Genomic DNA, 23433 nt, shown 5'->3' with positions numbered 1-23433 from the left:
CAAGGTTATAGGACCAGGAGGTTGCATAAACATGAACAATTCCTTGTTGCTGTTAAAATGGGACATTTGTTGAATGGGAACAAGGTTCTTTTCATTTAGTAGTATTTCTTCCCTCTACAAATTACCAGTAGCTTCATGAGATGCCAGAACTTAGTTACTGATGCTACCCTGGATGAAAGCACAGGTTCAGTGTCTGTGTTAGACCTTCAGTATTGTCCATACTGGAGCCATTTTTATTTTATTTATTGTCCTTCCAGTGAGCCTCTTTGATCTGATCAGTTTTCTTCTATCTTCTAGCAATGGATTTTTCCCACCCAGGATTCTGTCCTCTTAGCCCCACCGCTTAATGAAAAGTAGCTTTAAAGCTGCCCCAACAATACTGATGTCTTCCGGTACTAAATAGGTACGCTGGGGGAAGTTGTGCTAGAAATATAGGGGACTCAATGAAATATAAACACACCAAGGGGAATTTGCAATGCATGTTTTTTTTCTTCTCAAAGCTGAAATATTGACATTGAATTAAAGGTAAAAGAGGTTATACTAATTAGATTTGCTTGGAAACTGAAGCCTCCAAAATCTAGTTAGTCCAAGAGTTGAGAACATAGACCAGTGTTTTTAAAATTTTAAATTTAAAATTGATAGTGTTTTAGAAGTGTCTGTTTAATTACTTACCTGGCTTAGATGTTAGCTGTAAGTAACCTGTGTATCTTTTATCTTCCTTCTGGAATTGAATCATACTTTATTCTTCAGAACCTGCCTAATAATTTGTGCCGCTCCCACCATTGAATGTGGAAAGAAATGGAAAGCAGAGGGTAAACTGGCTTGAAAGCACACAGGGCTAGACTTTCTGTTAACTGTTTTACTCTTCTTGAGTGTGCTGTTGTACTAACTTGTTTGCAACTGCTTTACTGAAATCTTGTTCCTGCTCTGCCCAGCTTTACCTGAATCTTAAATTCGCAATGCACATTTCTGAGTAAGCCAACTTAGCATGACTTCATCCTTTCAATTCACCTGACCAATCCAGTTCAATGAAAAAGGGAGGGAGGGAGGGAGGGAGGACGTGTGTGTGTGTGTGTGTGTGTTGCCCTTTTCGCTATGAGTGAATAATGACAATGCCTTATGTCTCAAGTATCTGTTAAAGTATGTATCTAACTGAAATGTGCTTTTATACAGAGATCAAACGTTAAAATAATATGTTTCTTTTATCAGTATCTTACGCTCCTGGTTTGACATTTGGATACTAGTTCCCGAAAATTACGTGATTTTATAAACCATAATATTTCTTCCCTTAAGAAATAATTGCATATCAAAATAGCTATCTGAATGTATTTATCTGTGTAAAGAAGTGTTAGAAGTGTGACCAGATTGCATTTATAAATATTATTATAACACTACCATAAGTTGAGTAAATAGCACATCACATCAGTACAGTTTAGAATGACTCATATATCAGTGCAGTTAAATTCATTACTCAGAGATAATTTACAACAGACTTTGAGGTTCTATAGAGAAGATAAAAATAAGTGGGATAAAAATACCTATTTGGAAGAATTGTCTAGAATGTTGAATACCATTGAGATGACGTCATCATCAAATATGAATTGTGGCACTTTCCCACACTATTCAATTACCTTAAAAAATAACTGCCTGAGACAGTTTTGAAATAATGAAACTTTACTGCATAGAATCAGTAAGTATACCCAGCTATTTCTCTGGAACTATATTGAGAGTTTGCTATGTTTCAGACATTGTCTCTTCTTGTCTATAAGACAGCATTGCTTCATGATGGCTCCTCTGTGATTGTCCTGAAGTGCTGGTGGGCTTCACTACTTAGCCTTCTTTTCTCACATGAACTGTAAATCTGTATGCACTGGTTACTGAATTTCCCTGGGGCTCCACATCAGCGATTGCAGGGCTACTTACATTTCTTTGACGTTTGCAACTATGCAGCTTCTTCTTCTTTTTTTACGGCTTAATTTTTAAAAGAAGTTCCTAATTATTTTTTAGTTTGTAAAATGTAAACTGCTTTGGGTCTTATGCCTCCCACAGTTCCCTGATGTTGTAAAATATCCTCCTTAGGTTTGGATGCATCCCACTTCCTCACTCTTGGAGCATTGCCCTCTGGTTCTCCTTTGGGCTTTATGTGTCTGCCATCTCATGCCGGCATGCTTCTCTCCCCAGCTGGAATAGGAACTTGTTAGCGAATCCCTTCCTGATCATTCTGTCCAGAGTGGCCTCCCTCTGGAATTCTCCAGCTGAAGACACTGTATCTCTGACCTTTATCATACTCTGTAGTTGCCATTTTTATTTGTGTAGTTATGGCCCTCTCTTGACATAGACATATAATGAAGACAAAGTGCCGAGTACTTTGTCAAGAGAAGTTACTCAGATATTTGTAGAACAAATGAATAGATTGATGACTCTTACTATTTAACCTCATAATGATTCAACTTCCATCTTTAATTTGATTCATGTTGGGAGAAGCCATTGTATTTTCAGATTGATTTGCTAAAGTAATGTAAGTAATTTTTTAAAAAAATAGCTATGTCATGGACAGGGGAGAGATCCCTTTCATCAGTGCTTGAGGCAAATGGGAGAACTGTTCCTGCCCCCCCACCTGCTGCAACACATGGGGGAGAGCAGACCTTACACCTCTCCTCTCCAGGGCATCACAGTATAGTTGTCATAGGTGTAGGTGATCCAGCTCTGACGGTATGAGCACGGGAGAGCTGTCCCCATTACTTACCCATCAATGCCTGAGTCAGGTGAGAGAGCTGGTCCTGAGGTCAGAAGAGCGGGAGAGCTGTCCCTGCCCCTCATCAGCTGCAGAGCCTGGGCAACACAATAGAGCTGGCCCTGAAGGTACAAGTGTGGGAGAATTGACCCTGGGGACAGGAAAGCTAGAGAACTTGCCTCCCCCTTGCTCATGGCTGCAAGAGGTGAAGTAGCCAGGGCAGTGCTGGAGAGTGGGCTAACCAGCCCTGCAACTACCCAGGCCCAGAACCAGGGTTATGGGTTAGCTCACCCCAAAATCTGTGATCTGCTGGAGTACAGGGAGGGGGATGTGGCAGTCCTGTAGGGCTGCAGGATACCCAAGACACAGAGCAGCAACAGGATGCCCAGGAAGAGTCCTGGTGAGGGCCCAGTGTTGATGGTGCAGCAGAGACCAGGGACTCCAATTAGACCAATGATTCTTTGTGATAAACACCTGTATGTAAAATGTGTGGATAAAGGGGTTTACTTTGTGACTCACTGTGTCCACACTGCAGCTTCCAGGATGAGATTTCCCCTTCTTCCTCCCCCCATTTTCTCTTAAATTTTATCTTGTTTTATTTGGGGGGGGGACAGGTGGAATCAGGAAGTATAATGTAAAATACACAGAATTTCAAAAAAAAAAAAAGAAGACAAAAAATAGGTAAGCCATTTAGTTAGAAACTGGGCCACAATCTTGTTCTTTTGTACATATTTATCTTGATAGGCTTTCATTTACTATTATATCGTTCAAAATTGGAAACTTTTTTTCCTAATATGTATTTTGTGTGGTAGCTGGTAGTGTTGCAGTAGAATAAAGACAGTGTTGTGTATAGCCCAAACCAACAGGATAGTTGTGGAATAAAAACCCATTCCAAAAAAGAAAAAAAAATTCCATGAGTTCTTTTCCATTTTGCATTTGATTAAAGTTCTTGTGCAGAGCAGTTTAGCCCCAGAGTTTTATTATATTACTTGATAACCCATAGACTAAATAATTTGCCACTATCACAAAGCATAGGACATAGGGCCAGGGTTCAAAATAAGCTGTGACTGACCCTAGAACTTTATTATATTTCAGGATTTTCTTACTTAAAAAAAAAGTCATAGAAGTTTGTTTTACTCCTGTATCTTATTTTTAAAAACTGTGAACTTATATTTGATATCTATTATTGTAGTATTATTATTTTCTTAGTTTGTTTAAGAGCTATACATAATTTTAGAAAATTTGAATATTTGCTTTTAATTCTTGTTGAACATTAGAACATGGAAGCCAGTGGTAAATAACCTTTAAAATTAAAAAATATATAACAAGATGGCATGGTAGCACACTGTTGAGGAGTACTAGTTGAAGATACATTACATTCATTTATGCTGTGAAATGTTTGTTTAATGGTGCAGAGATGTGTTGCATTCTTTTATGTTGCATTTGTTTAACTCTGTGAAGCTGTGTTACCTTGCCTGCCTAAAACACCTGATTGGTCTGATAAAGAGCTGAATGTCCAATGGCTAGGCAGGAGAAAGGATAGGTGAGGCTGGCAGGCAGAGAGAGAATGAATAGGATAAATCTGGGAAGAGTAGATCTGGAAGAGAAAGGAGGAGAAGAGAACATCAGGACCGAGCCACCTAGCTACAGAGCAAGCCACAGAATAAGAGGTAAAGAAAGGCATATAGAATAGAGGAAGGTAAAAGTCCAGAGGCAAAAGGTAAATGGGATAATTTAAGAAAAACTGGCTAGAAACAAGCCAAGCTAAGGCCAGGCATTCATAAATAAGAATAATACTCCATGAATTTATTTGGGAGCTGGATGGTGGGAGGACCCCTGAAGAGTAAGAGTGGAAAAAACCAACTACAGCACTCATCTTTAATCCCAGCACTCTGGAGGCAGAGCAAGGTAGATCTCTATGAGTTCAAAGCCAGCCTCATCTGCATAGTGAATTCTAAGGTATGAAAAGGCAAAATAGTGAGGCCCTGTCTCAAATAACCAAGTATGTAACTAAAACCTCATTTTACTTCTTAGAAGAACAGTTTACTTCATAGAACTAGAACTGAGTGAAGAGTAACAGATGTGAACAGCCTAACGAAGGGAAATTGCTGAACACAATTAAATTGCCAGAGTATACCACAGGAAACAATTTCCTTAATTTTTGTCAAATGCATAATTTGAAATGATTATGTGCTTATAAAAACAAACAGAATAAAATGAGGTTTATAATCTGTAGTTTCATATTCACAAATATCTCAATGTTAAAAGTTGAATATAATTTGATTTTATACATTATTTTATAAACCAACATATAAACTTTAGATAACCTAGACTATTCTAACTCAATACAGGTTCTATACCTAATTTATTTTCTATCAAAAGTCACATGTTATATAGTACTTCTAATATGTTAAATGGTTTTTTGGGTTTTACTTAATAGATTTTCTTTTGTTATGCTTTATCAAAGATTGGTAAGAACCAATGAGAGCTAAGTTGACACACTGGAGTCTTGATTTAATAATAATAGGATTTGATTTTATATAATATTTTAGTTCTAATTAAAGAAATAACTGTTAGGAAAAATATAAAATCGAGAAGATGGCTCAATTCTCTTACTATTCTTGCAGAGGAAACTTGAGTTTGGTTCCCATACCCATATCAGAGCTCATAACTGCCTGCCACTCCAGCTTCAAGGACCCAGTGCTACCTTCTGGATTCCTTGGTCACCTGCACTCAGAAGTGCATAAATCTACACACAGACACATACAAACAGAATACATAATTATATGAATAAATTCTTGTTCTGGTAGAAAATAGTGGATCTTTAAATTTTTGTGGAAAACATAAATTAGCCAGTTTTGATTGCCTTGTTGAAACCTTGCCGGTTTATCAAGGCCATATTCCTAAAGCACTGTTTCTCTGAAAATTGAACAGCTAGAAATAGGAAATCTTTACAAATTTGTCAGTTAAGAGTTTATGACCAGAAGTTAATTATCTGATTTTTTTATTGAAAATAGCTATTTTTCACACAATATATTCTGATTATGGTTTCCCCTTCTCCTTCTGCTCCAAGTTTCTCCCCACCTCCCCTCCCAAATGGGTCCCCTCCCTTTCTGTCTCTCCTTAGAAAACAAACAGGCATCTAAGGAATAATATTAAACTAAGATAAAACAAAAGCAAATTAGAATAGTACAAAACAAACAGAAGAGCCAAAGAAACAAGCACATAGATGCAGAGACATACATATTAGCGCACACAGAAATGTCATAAAAACACAAAGCCAGAAGCCATAATACATACACAAAGGACTTATAAGGTTAAAAAAAAAGAGGGAAAAAAAATGCCCTGACACAACATTATGAGACAAAAAGCCTCCAGGAGAGTATTGAGTTCATTTTGTGTTGGCCATCTAGTACTGGGCTTGGGGCCTCCCTTAAAAGTGGTTTGTTGTCGGGCGTTGGTGGCGCATGCCTTTAATCCCAGCACTTGGGAGGTAGAGGTAGGCGGATCTATGTGAGTTCGAGGCCAGCCTGGACTACAGAGCAAGTTCCAGGACAGCCTCCAAAACAATACAGAGAAACCCTGTCTCAAAAAAAAGTAGTTTGTTTTAGAGAAAACTAGTTTTCATTTGTATGTGGTTATCAACTGAAAATAGTTTCGGGAGTCCCTGAAGACCCGTGCAGGTCCTTTGCATGCTGCCACATCTCTGAGTTCATATGTGGCCATTCCTGGTGTGCCTAGAAGACTTTGATTTCTTGGTGTCCTCCATCCCCTCTGGCTCTTACAATCTTTCTGCCTCTTCTTTCAAGGGTTCCCCGAACCCTGAGGGGAGGGATTTGATGGAGACATCCCATCTGGACTGAGTGTTCCAAGGTCTCTCACTCTCTGCACATGGTCTGGCTGTGGTCTCTATCTATCTGTTCCCATATGCCACAGGAGGAAACCTCCCTGATGCTGTCTGAGCAAGGCAGTGGTCTATGAGTGCAGCAGGATGTGTTAAGAATCATTTTATTGCTAACTTCTTCTTAGCAGAACAGTAGTATTTGCTTTTCCCCTAAGTTTATTTGAGATTTTAAAAATGATGTTTTTAAGAATAAAACATTGGATTAGGCACTCAGGAGAGACAAAAGGATTGAGATACATGATGATGCTCTGTCTCAAAATACCAAGGGCCGGGACTGTAACTCAGTGGTAGAACACTTGTCTAACATGTGCCATGCCCTGGGTTCAGCAGCAAACTGAGGTAATGAGACATACATTAACATAAAAAGTGAAAATTAGAAAGTAAACCTTTAACATTAAATATTTCATTTCAAGAATTATTAATCTTTTAGATTGCCATTCAGCTCTAACTAACAATTTCTAATTGAAGAATATGAACCTTACCGGTAATTATGCCATGACTTTAACATTCTTGTAACTTAAGGGAGCTCAGGTGGCTTGATTTTCCCATTTCTTTTTGATAAGAGTGTGGGAAAGTTGCCTCTCTCTGGGGGGAAAGGAAGGATGTCACTGCATAGTAATGATGGCTTTGATGATAGCATGTATTTAATTAGAATCTATTGTGTACCAAAACCTATGTGCTGAGTTTTAGATTCATCAGAGCAGAATGAGAAATTTGTCATATTACATAAACTTAAATCTGTATAACTTGAACTTGTTTGAGCTTTTGCTATGCTTAGTTAGGGATTTGCAGGAAATGACTAGATTTTTAAAGGTTGAATGAATATGAGATGTTATAGCACCTAGAACATGGTGGTGTAGCTTATGAAAGAAGGAAAAAAGGAAGGCCCAGTCTGTATCATTGCTGTAAGAGCAAACGTGAACTGGGCACAGTAGCAGTCTGGCAATGGAGACAAAGGACTACTATGAATTAGTCAAAGCCAGTCTGATCTACCTAGATCGTCAGACCCTTGAAAAGGATGACTAGTAGATATTCAACAAAGTAAATTTTGAAAATCATACTTGACAAATCTGGAGATAACCAAAATCCCTCAGGGCAGAGTTGTTTTTTGTTTTGTTTTTTTGCTTTTTTTTTTTTTTTGGTTTTTCGAGACAGGGTTTCTCTGTGGCTTTGGAGGCTGTCCTGGAACTTGCTTGGTAGTCCAGGCTGGTCTCGAACTTACAGAGATCCGCCTGCCTCTGCCTCCCCAGTGCTGGGATTAAAGGCGTGCGCCATGGGCAGAGTTTCTTAAACAGGTATTAAACCTAAGAATTCATAAACAGGTATTAAACCTAAGAATTTATAGGCACTCCCTTGAAATTAGATACAAAATTTTGTATGTGGATTCCTACTACAAAACTACAGAGAAACCCTGCCTGGAAAAATTAAAAAAAAAAAAATCAACAAGAATCCTTGGGCTAGAGTGATGACTCAGCAGTTGACTTGCAGCCTGTGCAGAGGAACTGGCTTTGGTGTTGCTAGCACCCACGTGGCAGATGACAGCCATAATTTCATTTTTAGAGTATTTGATACCCTCTTCTGGCCTCTGTGGGGGCACACACAGAAAATAAAAATAATTTTTTAAAAAACAAATTCCAAAATAGTATACTAGACTGGGATGAACTTTGAAAACATTTTTTTTAAAAAAAAGAAAGAGCAATCCCAGCTATCAGGAGTTAGAGGCAGAAGAAGAAAGAGGTGAAGACCCAGAATGTAATATAATGCAGTAGCTTTTTGTAATTTTGAAAAAAAAAGTAAGAACTAGAAAAGAAAAGAGTAAGAGCAAGTAAAACCAAGAAATTACAGAACCAGTAGGCAGGGATATTTAAGTTGGAGACCAGCTAAGTGTTAATATAATTGAAAGATCTTAAAAGTTGAGAACTGAGAAAGGTCATAGGTTGAACCTAGGGGAGTTACCCTTGACTCTAAAGCAATTTCAGTGAGGTGTGAGGCATAGAGACCACATCACAGGAGGCAGATGGATAGAAAAGGGAGATAGAAAAAGGAAGGTAGCCTGAGTCAGCGCTGGTAGTGGAATAGCAACAACAGTAGTAAATTACCATTGGAATAATACCTTCTTTGAGAACTTCTATGTGTCAGAATCTTTGCCAAGGTTTTCTCCATTTAAATTGAAGGTTGTTGTTGGTTTTTAACCTCATAAGAATTCTCTTATGAGCCGGGCATTGGTGGCGCACGCCTTTAATCCCAGCACTCGGGAGGCAGAGGCAGGATGATCTCTGTGAGTTCTTCTGATCCTCATTTTTGGATAGCAAATAAAGCTTTGTAGGGATTGGGTTTTGCTTAAGATCACATGGGCAGCACTGTGACAGATTTTGAATTCTGGCAGCCTGGATCCTGAACAACCCTCCCCCTTGTTTTTGAGAGAGTGTTGGTTGATGTTGAGACAGAGTCTCATATAACCATATAACCAAGCCTGGCCTTGAACTTATTTCCTTATCTTCCTGATCCTGCCTTGTAGAGCTGGGGACAGAGGTAAATGCCAATTCACCCTGTCTGAGCCCTCAGTTTTACACAATTAAATTAAATATTAGGAATGTCTACAACAAACTAAAGGAAAAGGGAACTTCCTGTGATGTTTAAAGGGAAAGTAAATATTCTTACGTATAAAGTGGGGAAAAGATAATTATGGGCATTTTTATTAAAAAATTGAAACATCAAAAGAAACCAAACCCAACAAGTTATGTATAGACAGAGGAGGGGAACCTTCTGATTATGGATAAAAGACTTCTGCTTATGTCATATCATCTAGTTTTAATGTTGACCTCATACTAAGTACCAGGTGTTTTATATATTCAAAGTAAAATTTCAGAGAAGCCATTCCGAATGCTTGAAAACATACTCTAGCTGTGTCTCTGTAAAGGCAATGGAAGTGATTGCTGACCCATTACTAGTAAGTGCACCAGTACAATTTCCCAGGAAAACACCGCAGCTCTCAAAAAATGGCTGACTGAGGTTTAAGATAAATGTGGATGACTTTTACTGTGCCAGGAAACAGTGAAGGTATAATTTTTTCTGTAGTTGGGTTAAAAGCTAGTGTGAAGCGGAATGGAAAATGTAACTCAGGGGCAGGTCACTTGCCTGGGGTAGAGGATGGACAGTGTGATGCATTTATTTTCACTGGCCGAGACAAGAAAACCTGACCATGATAATAAATAAGTAACAACTACATGCTGCTGTGGGATAACCCTTCTGTACACTGTGACTATATATTGCTCTTGTTGGTTGATGATAAAAGCTGCTTTGGTCTATAGCTGGCGGGAAAGCCAAACTGAACACAGGGAGAAAGAAGGGCAGAGTAGAGAGAGACCAAGATGCCAGCAAACTCATCCTCTAAAACTGTAAGCAAGTTCCCAATTACTTTCTTGTATAAATTTCCTTGATCTTGGTGTCTCTTCACAGCAAAATAGACAAGTAACTAAGATTCAAAGAAGAGAAATTCTTTTTCTTGAAATGATACAAGACTACCAAGAGCCAAGTGACACTTGAGCAAGATTCTAAAAGGATTGTTTCGGATTTCAGTAAGAGTCTATAAGAGATGATAAAATAATTCAGTCCCAGGTTCTGGTCCTAAACAACTAATTATTTAAAAGTTATATTAATTCCGCTAAATTGCTGCATTCTATTTATCTTCAGCTTTCTTACCCATAATATGAAAATTAGAAAAAGATATCATAAGGATTTGTAGGATATGAAATACAGTGGCATCAATATCCTTTGTAAACTGTGAAGTCTTACATAAATTCTAAAAAGAAACACAGTATTTGGAAGGTAATGGATCAAAGGCATGAACTTTAAAAAAAAGTAAACCATGGAGATTACGGCAGAGAAATGTGTGAAAATAGCAGAATATTATTACTGTGCTGGCTAGATTTATGACAGGTTGACACAAACTATAGTAATCTGGGGGGAGGGAACCTCAACTGAGAAATTGCCACCATAAGACCTGGCTGTAGACAAGATTGTAGAGCATTTTCTTAATTAGTGATGGGGTGGGGATGGTGGTCCTGGGTGCTATAAGAAAGCAGGCTGAGCAAGCCTGTAAGTAACTCTCTCCCGTGACCTCTGCATCAGCTCCTGCCTCCAGGTTCCTGCCCTATTTGAGATCCTGCCTTGGTTTCCCTCGGTGGACTATGAGTCAGGATATGTAATCCAAATAAACCCTTTTTTCCCCAGGTTGCTTTTGGTCATAGTGTTTCATCACAGTCAGTCACTAATATAATTCTTTACTTAAAAAAATTACCTTAAATAATTTTTTCAAGATTTATGTTGATCCCCTCCTTCTAAAATATTACAGACGGCATTCAGCAGGTCAAATTGTAGCATTTAGTTTTACTGACATCATGAATAAAGTTGGTGTACAATTAATTTTCAGTCAAACTGCTTTAATAAAGATTGTAACACTACAAGGAAGCTAATGTATCTTGCAAAGTATACTGTCTTACAGCTGTGGCTTACAGTCATTTATCATGGTTGTGACTCAGAAAGCAGGTGTGTCACTTGTGAGCGGATCAGAATTGTTTCTTTCAACAGACTAGGATTTGAATTATTGCAGCTACTTCTAGGTTTCACATGAAAGTACTGCTTATGATGTCCCTTCTCAGAAAATCCGTTCATGTTCTTTGCCTGGCAAGAATTTTATGTATTTAAATATGATGTGAAGGAGCAATGTATTTTCCGCAGATTAGCAGAGAGTACACAGGCAAGAAGATAAAATAAAACTTAGTTTGAGGTATGGTGTGAATATTGTGTCACACCTAGCTGTTATCTGATATCAGGCTCTTGTAATTTATGTAGAACCTGTGAAATATGGTTGAGATTACTTCTCCAAAGGCAAAAAACTTGAATATCATATTATTTGTGTTATTAGAACATTAATTTTTCATTTTAAAAAACTGTCAAAATTTTCTTGACTGCTTCTATTGAGGTTATTTTATTTTGGTGAATAATTCTAAATGTTCTCTTCTTTTACAGATTATCTTGCTAATCATGGCCGGTTAAATGAATCTGAAGCTAGGAGAAAATTCTGGCAAATTCTGTCTGCTGTTGATTACTGCCATGGCCGGAAAATTGTACATCGTGACCTGAAGGCTGAAAATCTCCTGCTGGATAACAACATGAATATCAAAATAGCAGGTAACTGGGATGCAACTGCCTGGGAAATGATCAGCTGAGAGCCATTGTCTTGAGTGTGTGAAAAGAGCCCTGCAGGCAGAGTCAGGCTTTAGCAAGATGTACTTACCTCTTTGTTCTGTGTGTGACTGTAAGAAAGAAAATTTCTTCCCTATTAATGTACACAATGGCAGGGCTGTGGTAATGGGTCTGAGATGCATCCAGATTTCTTAGAAGAATAGGTTGTTGGTCAAATATGAGACCGATTGGAGGGCTGTAGAGGGCAAGAGTGCTGTTTGCTGGTGCTCTGACTGGCTCCTCGTAATGCTGATGGCCATAGTGAGGGCGCAAACAGAAAAGACAAGGGAAGTGATGGAAGCAGAGTGAGAGCATCACACAGAGACATATGACATGCACGTGTTTCTGTGTGTGTGTGCATGTGCGTGTGTGCTGTTTTCTTTCCTGCTCTTTTCTTTGTGTGTATGAGGAGAGTAGGATCTCATGTAGCCCAGGTCACCATATATTCCTCCTACCTTTGCTTCCCAAGTTCTGAGAGTATCACCATATCCAGCTTAATTATAAAAAATTAATTTCATAATGTGAGTTTCTTGTTTTGTTTTGTTTTGTTTTTTTAAATCTTGGCTTTTTGGATCTGGAACTCAATATGTAGAGCAGTCTGTCCTTGAACTCACAGAGATCTGCCATCCCCTCTTTCCCAAATTCTGGAACTAAAGTTGAAAATATGAATTTTTTTAATTAACATAGTCAAAACTCACTCATATGTGGTAAAATATTTGCCAGATATTGGGCTATGCTAAATATAATGTGATAAGTATAAATTATTTCACAGCATATATATATACAAAAACTTCACATTGTGTGGTTTTTATTTGTCAATTATACCTTCAGTTGTAAACATACAGAAAAATGGTATGTATAGAGCTGGGGCTATATAGAGTTCAGTGAGAGAGCATTTGCTTGGCATGTAAGGCCTTGGGTTGGGTACCCCCACACCACAGTACAAGGGTGAAACTGTGCACCAACTTTAGCAGAAACATAAATGACAGGGACATCAGTCAGCCAGAGGAGCCAGGGGGATGTCTCAGACCAGGAAGTGTTTGAACTTACACTTGAGAGATGAGTTAACTGCTTGCCAAAAATACAGAAGGAGATACCATCGTCAGGCAGACGGAGACTGGGATAGTGAAGATCATAGCTTAGCTTAGGGAGCAATAGAGGAGCAGCAGCTTAGGCCAGCAGAGTAGGAAGCGGTCTTGAATACCTTGTTAGAGATTTGAGCGACAGTTTTATAGTTATTGGGAATCAGAGCTGTTGAGGTTTACAGTATGGATCTGAGTGAAGTGGAATTGGGGCAGCGAAATTTACTGTGCATATCAGCAAATTGGCAATAGTGTGGAGATGGAGATGGCTTGGGAGCATGAGAGCTGAACACAGGAGACTGTAGAATAGTCTTGGGGCTGTTCTTTTTGTTGTAAAAATGCAATATATAGTAACAGTGTTTTTGTAAAGGGTTGTTGGTTTATGTTTTAGTCTTTTATGTGTTAACTACTTTCATTTCTGGGATTTCCCCACATATACTTTAATCAGTTTTTTTGGTGGGAGGGGCCTTTCTGTTTGGTCTCATTCATTTTACTTATTTTTGCCAACCTTCTCTAATTTAGTTCTGGATTGAGTTTTTTATTTTGTTTTTCATTTTCTTCTTTAAAGTATTTTTCCTTTTGAATAAAGAAGCTGCAAGGCTTCCTTAACTATATAGAAGACAGGTAAAATGTCTGGTATCTAGAATTGTTCCCTGTGGTTCAGATAGTGACAAATACCATTGAATTCAGCCCTTGCTCTTTTCAGGTACCCTGCTGAGTTCTTAGTCATTCATTTTCACCGTACACTTGGAAGCTGCATAGCTGTCACTGGGGTTTTTGTTTGTTTGTTTTATTTTGTTTTTTAATGGGAAAACCAAAAGCAAGAAGGTCAAATAACTTGCTAAGGCAACACAGATAATCAGCAGCAGCTCCACAATTCAAAGTTCGATCTCTCTGGCTGCTCATTTGTTCTTTCCAAGCATTATGTGTCAGTCCTCAAGTGGAATCACTGTGAATTTTGTGTTCCACTAGCCTGCGAACTCCAGAGTACCTCAGGCAGCTAGAGGCTCCAGCTAGGGAGCTCTGCCAAGTGCCAGTGAAAATGATAGAAAAGAGCCTGAATTGGTCAGGTGGTCAGGCAGGATAGATCATGAAGGACTCCATGTGTTGTAAAGTTTGGACTATTTTTTTAAAAGAATTTCTCTTGAGTATCTTTAGGGGTTGTAACTGTTTGAGAATTCCATAATACTTACAATGCGTCTTGATCAAATCTAACACTCATGTTTCCCTCCCAATCATGTTATTTTTTTTCTCACTGAGTGCACCTACTGCTGCCTATGTACACGTGGGCTTCTCTATTGGAACGTGATAGCCTTTCAGAACCTGTATATCCCTGAAGAACACTAACTCTACCTCCCCTGGCAGCCATCACTTGCTAAAACTCCTGCTAGAAATGGAACTTCATGAGTCCCCTCCCCTGTGCATGCTTGGATTTTGGCTTGCTTGATCATGTACAGGTCTTGTGCAAGAAGTAATAGCCTCTGTGAGTTCATGTGTGTAACAGTACTGTCATGCCCAGCAAGTACTGTTGCTACACAGGTCTACTACCACTGACTCTTACAATCCCTCCTCCCTTCCAGGATGATCCTTGAGCCTTGAGGGGAGGTGGTGTGGTATAGCCGCCCCACTTAGGGCTGGATAACAGCAGTCTTATCCTCCACACATGACCAGGTGTGGTCTCTGTAGAAAGAAGTTTCTCTAGTGAGGACTCAGATGCACTGCTCTATCACTGGCAGGAGCTGAGTGGACCAGAAAGTAAAGGCCAGATTAGAAGCTTGTCTTTACATGATCCCCCACCAAACAATAGAACTTACAGCTTCAGGTGGCTCTGCTTACCTTTAAGAACATAATTTTTTGATATCTTAGAATTCTTGGCTTTTAAAGAGATCTACCACACTTGGCCTGTGGGGCTCCATGTAAAGAAATCAAAAGTTTTTTTAAAAAAAGGTCAGAATTATTGCTCAAGGTATTAACTTTTCCCCTGCTTCTTTTGCTTATATCTCTCTAATTTGTTAAAAGTGACGTTTTTAAGCTGCCTATATTAAAGTTGAAAAGGCAAATCAAAATCAGATTTTCATGTAAAATGTGCCTATATTTAAAAGACAAATAGAAGTGTAAATCTTGGTTGGTTTTCATAAATACAGAAGCATGGCTCTGAGATTGATTTTTAGCTTATGCTTCCTGCAGTAATAACTCAACAGTGCAGAGCCAGGGGTCCACCTGCAGCTGTGTTCAGGTTGTCTCAATCATGAGACCTCCACTTTTCATGAAATTGGAGTTTAGGACATTTCAGGAGGTCCCATACTGCAGCACTGTTTCTGCCTCAACATCTTGACGGTTTTAGCTTATAGTGATTTAATGATGTGTTAAGGTGAGTTATCTTTAGTTTTATTCTCCAACTTTTACATCTTGAGAAAGTTTTATAATAAATAACTGGTGATTCAAATATATTAATTACTTGGAAGAAGTTCTCAGAAAATAACTAGAACTCAGAGTTGGAGAGATGCTCAGCAGTGAAGAGCTCATAATGTTTCTCCAGGGATACAAGTTCAGTTCCCAGCACCCACAAAGTGACTCACAACTGTGTGTAACCAGCCCCAAGAGATGCAGCATCCTCTTCTGGACTCTGCAGACACTGCACACAACTCATGCACGCATGCACACATGCCCAATAGTTAAAAATTGTAAAAATAAATCTCTTTTTAATTATTAAAATTCAAACAAGACTTGGTGTGGAGTGCTGAGCCTGGTAACAGGCAGTGCAGTACAGACTCTGGTGAATTATTGTTTTTCAGGGACAGGGTGTAGAGATTAATGATTGTTTAAGACAAGGAGGCAATACAGTATCATATGTAATAAGCAGTCCACTTGGGTATGAATCCCGGCATGCCCCTTGCTAGCTTACTAACTTTGGAGACATTTTCTCAATCCCCTGTTTGCAGTTTCTTATCTGTAAAAGGAAAATGGCACAGGCTCATATCTCATGGTGGTTGTTACTTGAATTAATATTTGCAGAGTACTTAAAACTGCATCTGGTACATGATCCTGTTTAAGTGTTTGCAAAATAAATTGTTGGTTAAATTTCTTGGCACCAAGTAAGCACTCAATAAAAGGAGGCTGATGTTTGTGTTCAGTGCATAATTGAGTCCATTGAAAATAGAGCTGTAAAACTTTGACAGCCAAATAACGTCCTTCAGCACATTAAATAAAGTCCACTGCCCTTTAAAGTCTTGTCAATGTAGATAGTAAAGGAATAAGGAAAGTGCATCACTTGTGTTTGAAAGTATCTCTGTCTGACAAAACATTTCCTCTAAGCAAAACCTTACATGTAATTAGTAATATAGAATTAGCTAAATTAGTCCAACCTGGGTATCACAAGTCACTTATCTGTAGCTCAAAAAGAACATTTCTTTTCTGACCTGATTGGTAGTTTGTTACCTTTGCCATTGCGGCTACAGCTTTCCACTTACTAAAGGACATTGAGATAAGGCTTTTGTGTATGCAGTTTCAATCTTATGCCCTAGAAATTATAAAGGATGAAGGTGGAAGGGGGATTTATTGAAAAAAATTTGTTGACCTTCTTCCATTCATTATCCTCTTGCTACTGGTATGAAATGGGAGTGTGGCCTTGCATATGCAGGCATAATGATATACATCCATCAGTCCTGCTTTGCAGGCTCAGTTCATCAAGCCTGGACTGTAGAGTAGTGCTTTAGGCCTCCATTTATTTCTGTACCTCCCATCCTTTCTCCGCTAAGGCAAAGGATCATTGTTTCTTTGTTTCTTTACTCTTGGACTCCCTGATTGGGCATAAGTAGATGGTTCTACATGGTTCCTGCTATTCTGAGGATAACATCTCATCCCGGCTTTGTGATTATTCCTGTAGCCTCCTACTAGAATGACTGGTGTTTGGAGGTAAAGGAGGCAACTGGCTTTTTCTTGATGTCGGACAACAAAATATGCATTAAAGTCACTGTTGGCTAATGGGTTTCAGTTTGTGCAGTGAGTCAGCCTAGTTCCTGTCACTCTCCTACCTTTCATTTGTCACTATTCATTTCCTTGTGATTATCTTCTTCACTCTTACTATATATAATAATAACAAATGTCTACCCTTTCATCAGGCTAGACAGCCTAATTCTATTGCTCATTTAAGAAAAGCTGAATTTGACTATGGACACCCCCATGGAGGGCCTCACCCTCCCTGGGGGAATGAGGGGATAACGGGGGGGGGTAGGGGGAGGGCACGGGAGGAGGAGAGGGAAAGGGAGAGGGACCTGGAACTGACTTGTGAAGCAACCTTGTTTCTTATCTAAATTTAAACTGGAAAATAAAATAAAAAAAAAGAAAAGCTGAATTTAACCGTTTCTCAGCAAGATAATTAATTTTTAAAATCAGATTGATTGGGGTGTGTGTGTGTGTGTGTGTGTGTGTGTGTGGTATTTGGGAAGGAAAGTGTAAGTGTGTCAGTGTGGAGGTCAAAGGACAGCTTGCAAGTCAGTTCTCAACTTCCACCACAGGGGTCAGGGAAATTGAATTTAGGTCATAATATGGCATCAGGCATCTTTTCCCAAAGAGCCATCCCATCAACCCAAGAATAATTGTAAAATTATAAAATGGATATTAGAACACACAGAGATTAAAAACTGCCTGAGTTATTTTCACAGTAACTAAATTTTCTTAGTGTAAAGATAGATTTCCTTATTTATTTGCTTTTTCCTTCTTTAAAAAAATGACCCAAATTACTAAACAGCTTCTCCTTAATTACATAAAAAAACCCTGAATGTGTTTAGTAATAATTATTTTGCAACCATAAATACTGACCAATATCCTTAGTTTCTTAGGCACAACTTATGCTGTTGTGTGTTCCTTGATGCTCAAACTCATGGCATCACTTCAGAGCTGGCCAGGGGGATGAAGCTGAGGCCCTGCTGAATCAGAGTCTGCACTGTAGCAGTTCCCAGCTGCATGTTGCCGTAACAAACAGTAGAAATCTGTCCTGTGCTTGGTGTTCCCATTATGCAGTAATCAACAACAGCTTATTTACTCTTTATATGACTCTTTTGTGCCTAAAACAGTGGCTCTTTGCTAATGATGCTCGGGCACTGGTAATTCCTGTTATTTATGATGAAAATAATAGTGGTTTTGTTATCAGGAAGATAAAGGTCAGTTATCTTTCAAAACACATGGCATAAAATACTAATAGTTCCAATGTGTGATACCTGTGGCTTGTAACTGATTGTATTAGAGGTAGTTATATGACTCAGTTTTTGAGGCCAGCTTGATTCCCATGAGTATCAGTAACTGATTTTTAGTTAAATATTCTAGCCCAAATCCTATCTTTTATAAATATTGAAACCATATATAAACTAAGTGAGTGGGTGTGTCTACACTGGGAAATCTTTAAGCTATTGTGAGAGTAAAACTTCAGAGTACATGCCTTAGTATTGTAGGGAGGAAAACATGCATCATCTTGACATAATGAGAACAGAGTTGTCTGCATGGCCCATCTTGTACTCTTTTTGGTTTTTAGAGACAGGGTTTCTCTGTGTAGCCATGGCTGTCCTGGAATTCACTCTGTAGACCAGACCGGCCTCAAAGTCACAGAAATCTGCCTATCTGCCTCCTAAGAGCTGCTACCACCACCTGGCTCCATCATACACTCTTGGAATGAATATAGCTTCCTAAAATGTATGTAAGTGTGCATTAAGATATAGCTCTATAAACATTCTAACTGTTCTCCTTCACATGGTAAGGTACTGTAAAAGACCTGATAGGTCAGCTTCATCTGGCACAGAAATTAATTTAAAATCCTTCTTCTCTGTTTAATGTAGGAATTGATCTGAATTTTGGGCAGCTTACCTCTGATTTTAAGTTATATTAAACTCTGCCTACTGGCATAATTAGGGCTTTAATACAGCTGTTTAAACAAGCACACCTGACCTGTATTTGAATGCAGTTTTACTCACTTATAGCTGAGGATACTTAAACACATCAGTGTACAAATCTGGGGCCTAATCTAGGTTTCTAAATACTGTTATTCAACAAAAAGAACCATAGTATCTTGGAGAAGTAGTGGTATTAAGGGTAGGACAAAGAAGATACAAGACGAGCTTGGGTAATCTTCTGGTGTCTGAAGATACAGAAGTAGATAAAACTAAGTTAAAAAAAATTGGTAAAAGAAGCAGGTTAGAAAGATATAGGCATTAGCCAAAGCTGGAACAATTGGGATATCCGAATAAATAACAGCAGTATTCTGTTGTAGTTCAAAGATTCCTATATTTGAACTTGATCATTCAACAGTGAATGATTGAGCGGTGTAATAAACATCTCTTCACCACAGAGCAATTGTAATTAATGAGGTGATATATTTAATTAGTGAGATTGGCCATTGAACAGTGCAAGCATACCAGAGTATCACATTGTAGTCCATAAATATTTTATATTTGGCATTTTAAAAGTGAGATTTAGAACTGGCAAGATGACTCACATGGGTAATGGGACTTGCCGAGAAGCCTGATGACCTGAGTTGAATCCCTGGAGTCTACATGGTAGAAGAGAAGAACTAAACCCAACAAGTTGTTGTCTGACATCCATATGTGTGCCATGGCATGCACATGCCTCTACACATAGATAGGTATTTTTAAATGAAATTTTAAAAATACACTTGAGGTCATCCTAGAAAGGAAACATTTCTCTTTATTTCTCTGATCTGGCATGCCCTGAAATCTAAGGTAGGTTAGGGAAAGGGGTGCCCAAGTGGTCGTTTCCCTAATGGTTGGCCAAAGCTGATGATGGTGGACTGTAACTATTCTGAGTTGTTGTGAGACTTTGCTGTATGCTATCTCCAGTGGCTAACAACACACACATACAGCACTCATGTGTGGTGAAGAGATAAGTGAAGTGGTTAGTATGATGAAATGGGAACACAGTAGGCTTTGATTCTGTGGGCCCCACATCCTGGGATTTAATCAAGCAGAGATGGAAAATATTGCCCATGGGTACTATGTGGATAGACCTAGGAAAGTTGTATCTTTACTAAACCTGTGCAGAGTTGTTGTTTTGTTGTTGTTGGTGGTGGTGGTTTTGCCATTATACTATAAGCAATTAAATATAGCAGCTATTTAGACTGCATCTGTAATGTATTAGGTATCATACATAATCCAGAGAGGATTTAAAGTGTAGGAGGGGGTGTGAGGGTTGTACTCAAGTACTGCCCCATTTTTTGTAAGGGACCTCATCATCCAGTCCCTCAGAGATACTGAAGGGCTGTTGTATAGTCCATTCTGTCTTAGTAAATGGTAATTAGAAATCCTGAATGTTTCTATTTCATCTACATGCTCACCCCTTACCTCATTCACTGCATTCCATTTACAGAAAGCTATAGGCTGTAAATGAAAAAAATTATCCAGATTCCTATGAAAAAATATAAATGGCTGTTAAGAATGCCTTTTGTTGCCAGTTCTTTAACCTTGCAGTTATTATCTTTGTCACAAATAGCTAAAATCACTGCATCAAGGAAGGTTGTAAAGGTGCAGTTAAACCTGGCTTCTGGTCCATGTCTGCAGTGCAGTAGCCAGCTGCGTCATCTCTCAAAAGTACTTAACTTTCTCCTGAAGTAAGTCTTCCACATTGCTTTACTAAAGACTACCCAGAAATCTTAGATTACCACGTAACGTGATAAAACTCTTTTAAAGGACAAGACATGGGCTGTACGAGTAGCTTTCCTTGCATACCTGATGTCATTTACTGAGTATACTGTGTTTCGGGACCACGATGTACTTTTTCTACACAAGTCAATCTTACCACGCTTAGCAGGTTCTCACAAATATAATTTTGGAAGTGCTCTGGCAAAGACTCTTGAATGTGGACAGGTATGGTTCCTTGATAGCATAGTGAACCTGGCTGCCATTCAGTGTGGCTCTGGTTGTTCTACAGAACCAGATACCTAGAAAACATGTGTCCTTTTAGTACCACCTTCTTGTGACTGGAAAGAATGCTTTCTCTGCCCAGATCTGCACAAATTACTACCCTAGACATGGTGATTCTCCCTCAGTTCTTGCTGTCAGAAATGTACAATGAGTGACCTCAAGGCCACATGCCAAGCTGTCATCCCAACAGGCTTGTGTCCTCCCCTCCTTAGAGTTCATTTCTCCATGGTGTTTGGATGTCCTGAGTGAAGCACTTTGTCTGGCTCTTTAAGACTTTGAAACTCTTTCATGCTACTTGAAAAACTCATCTTGCCCTTGTGGGTTAAAATGCAGTCATCACTGTCTGCCTCAGGCTCTCCAACCATCTATTCCAGAGTTTGGTTGTGTCTCTGCAGGGAATTAGCCTTTTCCTCTTTAAAGTAGATTTGAGTATCTAATTCTTAACTCATTCTAAAGTATAGGTTTTCTAAAAGATTATAAACATCTCTATGCATGAGTTACCATGTGGCAAGAGGGGCTAGTCTTTGAGGTCAAATAAAGAAGACAAAGATCTCTGGGGTGGTGTTACATTGTAAAGATGGATGCGATTGGCACCTGTCCTCATGACCTCATAAGGCCCACAGGCATGGACTGGGGCTGAGGCAGGGGCACCTTCTTTTCTCCCCTGAGCCTTATGCTTCTGCTGGTTTTTCTGCTCTTCCTGTGCAGTTCCTCGTGACCTTTCTCTCTGGTAGGCAATAGTGGTAACAGTGGTCTCACAGAGGCAGCACTGACATTTCACATCCGTGTTCTCAGCATTTCATGTCTTCAATCATTAATCCTCGCTGCATCTTATCTGGGCAGGTCAGTTATTCTCACTGGCATAGATTTGGAAACCTAAGATCAGAGAAGTAAAATACCTTTCCTGTGACACTGGGTTTAGAAAGAGAGAAACTGCAAGTCAGTTCTAGGTCTCCCTAACTTTATTCTCTTCCATGAAGCATCAATGACATGGTTACAGCCATTACTGTGCCTGATGCCTGTCTGTTCTTATGACTGCAGGCTGAAAGAGTATTTTCCCCAAATGTGTATTGTCTCAAGGCACAAACAAAGCAGGAGTTTATGGTAGCACATTGGTCCCTCATGACAGCTGTCATCTGGGCATGTTTATTATTGCAGCTTTACAGGAGGGGAAACTAAGGTTCACAGGCGCTGACCCTGGTCCTAAAGCCAGTCTGTATGGCAGTGAAGACTTGATCCACTTTTTTTTTGAGTCTTTGCTTAGGCTCCCTGTGCATGCAGTGCTTTGCACATACTAGTAGAGAGCCAGAGCCTCTCACTTTCAAGACTCAAAGCACAAGAGAGTATGGGTCTAACTTGTACAACAGTTGGAAATTGTTTCTTGAGTCTTATCAAAAGGGCAAACATATATCTATGACAAAGGACACTGAAAACTTGCATGCATGTACATATTGAAGGCATTGAGTAAAGTGTTTGCAGAGTGTATTCTAGGTATCAAAGCTGTAGCTTCACTGTGACTAAGATGATAAGGGGAAAGGCTTACAGTTGTTTTGAAGTATAATGCTACTGCATTCCAGAAATGAGCATAAAAGTGATAGTGGTGATGGGTGGCTTGTGGCCAGGCCATATGCTATCATTTGTTAACAAGATATTCAGATACGTATCTGCCTATAGTAGGATGTATGGATCAACGTTTAAAGAGTTATTACTACTAAGTTCTCAGTTGCCTCAAAAGCTGGTATATGTTGCTACTTAGTTGGGTTTTACTCATTTACCTCTTACCATTTATACAGAGTAAAATAAAAAGTCCATTAGTAATCAAGTAACTTACATTCTATAGTAGTCAAATTCACAGTGGTTGTCCACACAAATAGAACTTTCAGCCAAAAAAACAAACAAACAAAAAAAGGCATGGTTTAAGAATTGGGTTTAGGGGCTCACATCTATAGGTAAGCCCAGTAATTGGAAGGGCAAGGCAGGAAAATGATGAGTTCAAAGCTAGCCCAGGCCACACAGTGAGATCCTGTGTCAAAACAACAACAAAGACCATGATTTAAAGTCATTTTCCTATCTCTCACATGTTTTAGTGGAGAACTCAATTCACATATGCATTTATTCATCAATGTTCATTATTTATTATTCATTTATCATTGTGATAATTACTAAGGAAATACTACAAAATAGATGTCACTCTCATCTTTATATGTTAGTTCATAGTGGTCCCACATTGTACAATTGATTACTGAGAAATGCAGTATAGTTTGGGAGCAGAAATGAAAGTAACATTTATTTCCATCCCAATAGATTTCGGTTTTGGAAATTTCTTTAAAACTGGTGAACTGCTGGCAACATGGTGTGGCAGCCCCCCTTATGCAGCCCCAGAAGTCTTTGAAGGGCAGCAATATGAAGGACCACAGCTGGACATATGGGTACTGCTTTGCTTTGATATGTTAAATGTATCTATCATAATAATTGGTACTCTGACCTATCTTAGAAGTTCCTGGTACTCAACGCATGGAAAAGATTTCATACTCTCCC

At 38.9% G+C, this 23433-nt stretch overlaps 1 protein-coding gene across 4 annotated transcripts in view; it reads left to right on the top strand.

Moving 5' to 3' along the window:
* Positions 1 to 23433, top strand: part of Sik2 (salt inducible kinase 2) — a 102678-nt gene that overhangs the window by 51605 nt on the left and 27640 nt on the right. For 3 of the 4 annotated variants that reach the window (XM_040729953.1, XM_040729952.1, XM_040729954.1), the window contains exons 4-5: positions 11670 to 11831; positions 23200 to 23324. In XM_040729953.1, the coding sequence (XP_040585887.1) occupies positions 11670 to 11831; positions 23200 to 23324 (287 nt within the window). Of the gene's footprint in view, positions 1 to 379; positions 404 to 11669; positions 11832 to 23199; positions 23325 to 23433 lie in introns of those variants that run through there. The other variant, XM_040729956.1, reaches the window with a different exon arrangement.

The sequence above is a fragment of the Mesocricetus auratus genome, unplaced genomic scaffold, assembly GCF_017639785.1.
Source record: "Mesocricetus auratus isolate SY011 unplaced genomic scaffold, BCM_Maur_2.0 Super-Scaffold_100022, whole genome shotgun sequence".
Lineage (NCBI taxonomy): Eukaryota > Metazoa > Chordata > Mammalia > Rodentia > Cricetidae > Mesocricetus > Mesocricetus auratus.
Note: the sequence above shows the minus strand (reverse complement) of the source record. Positions and strands in the feature narration are given on the sequence as shown.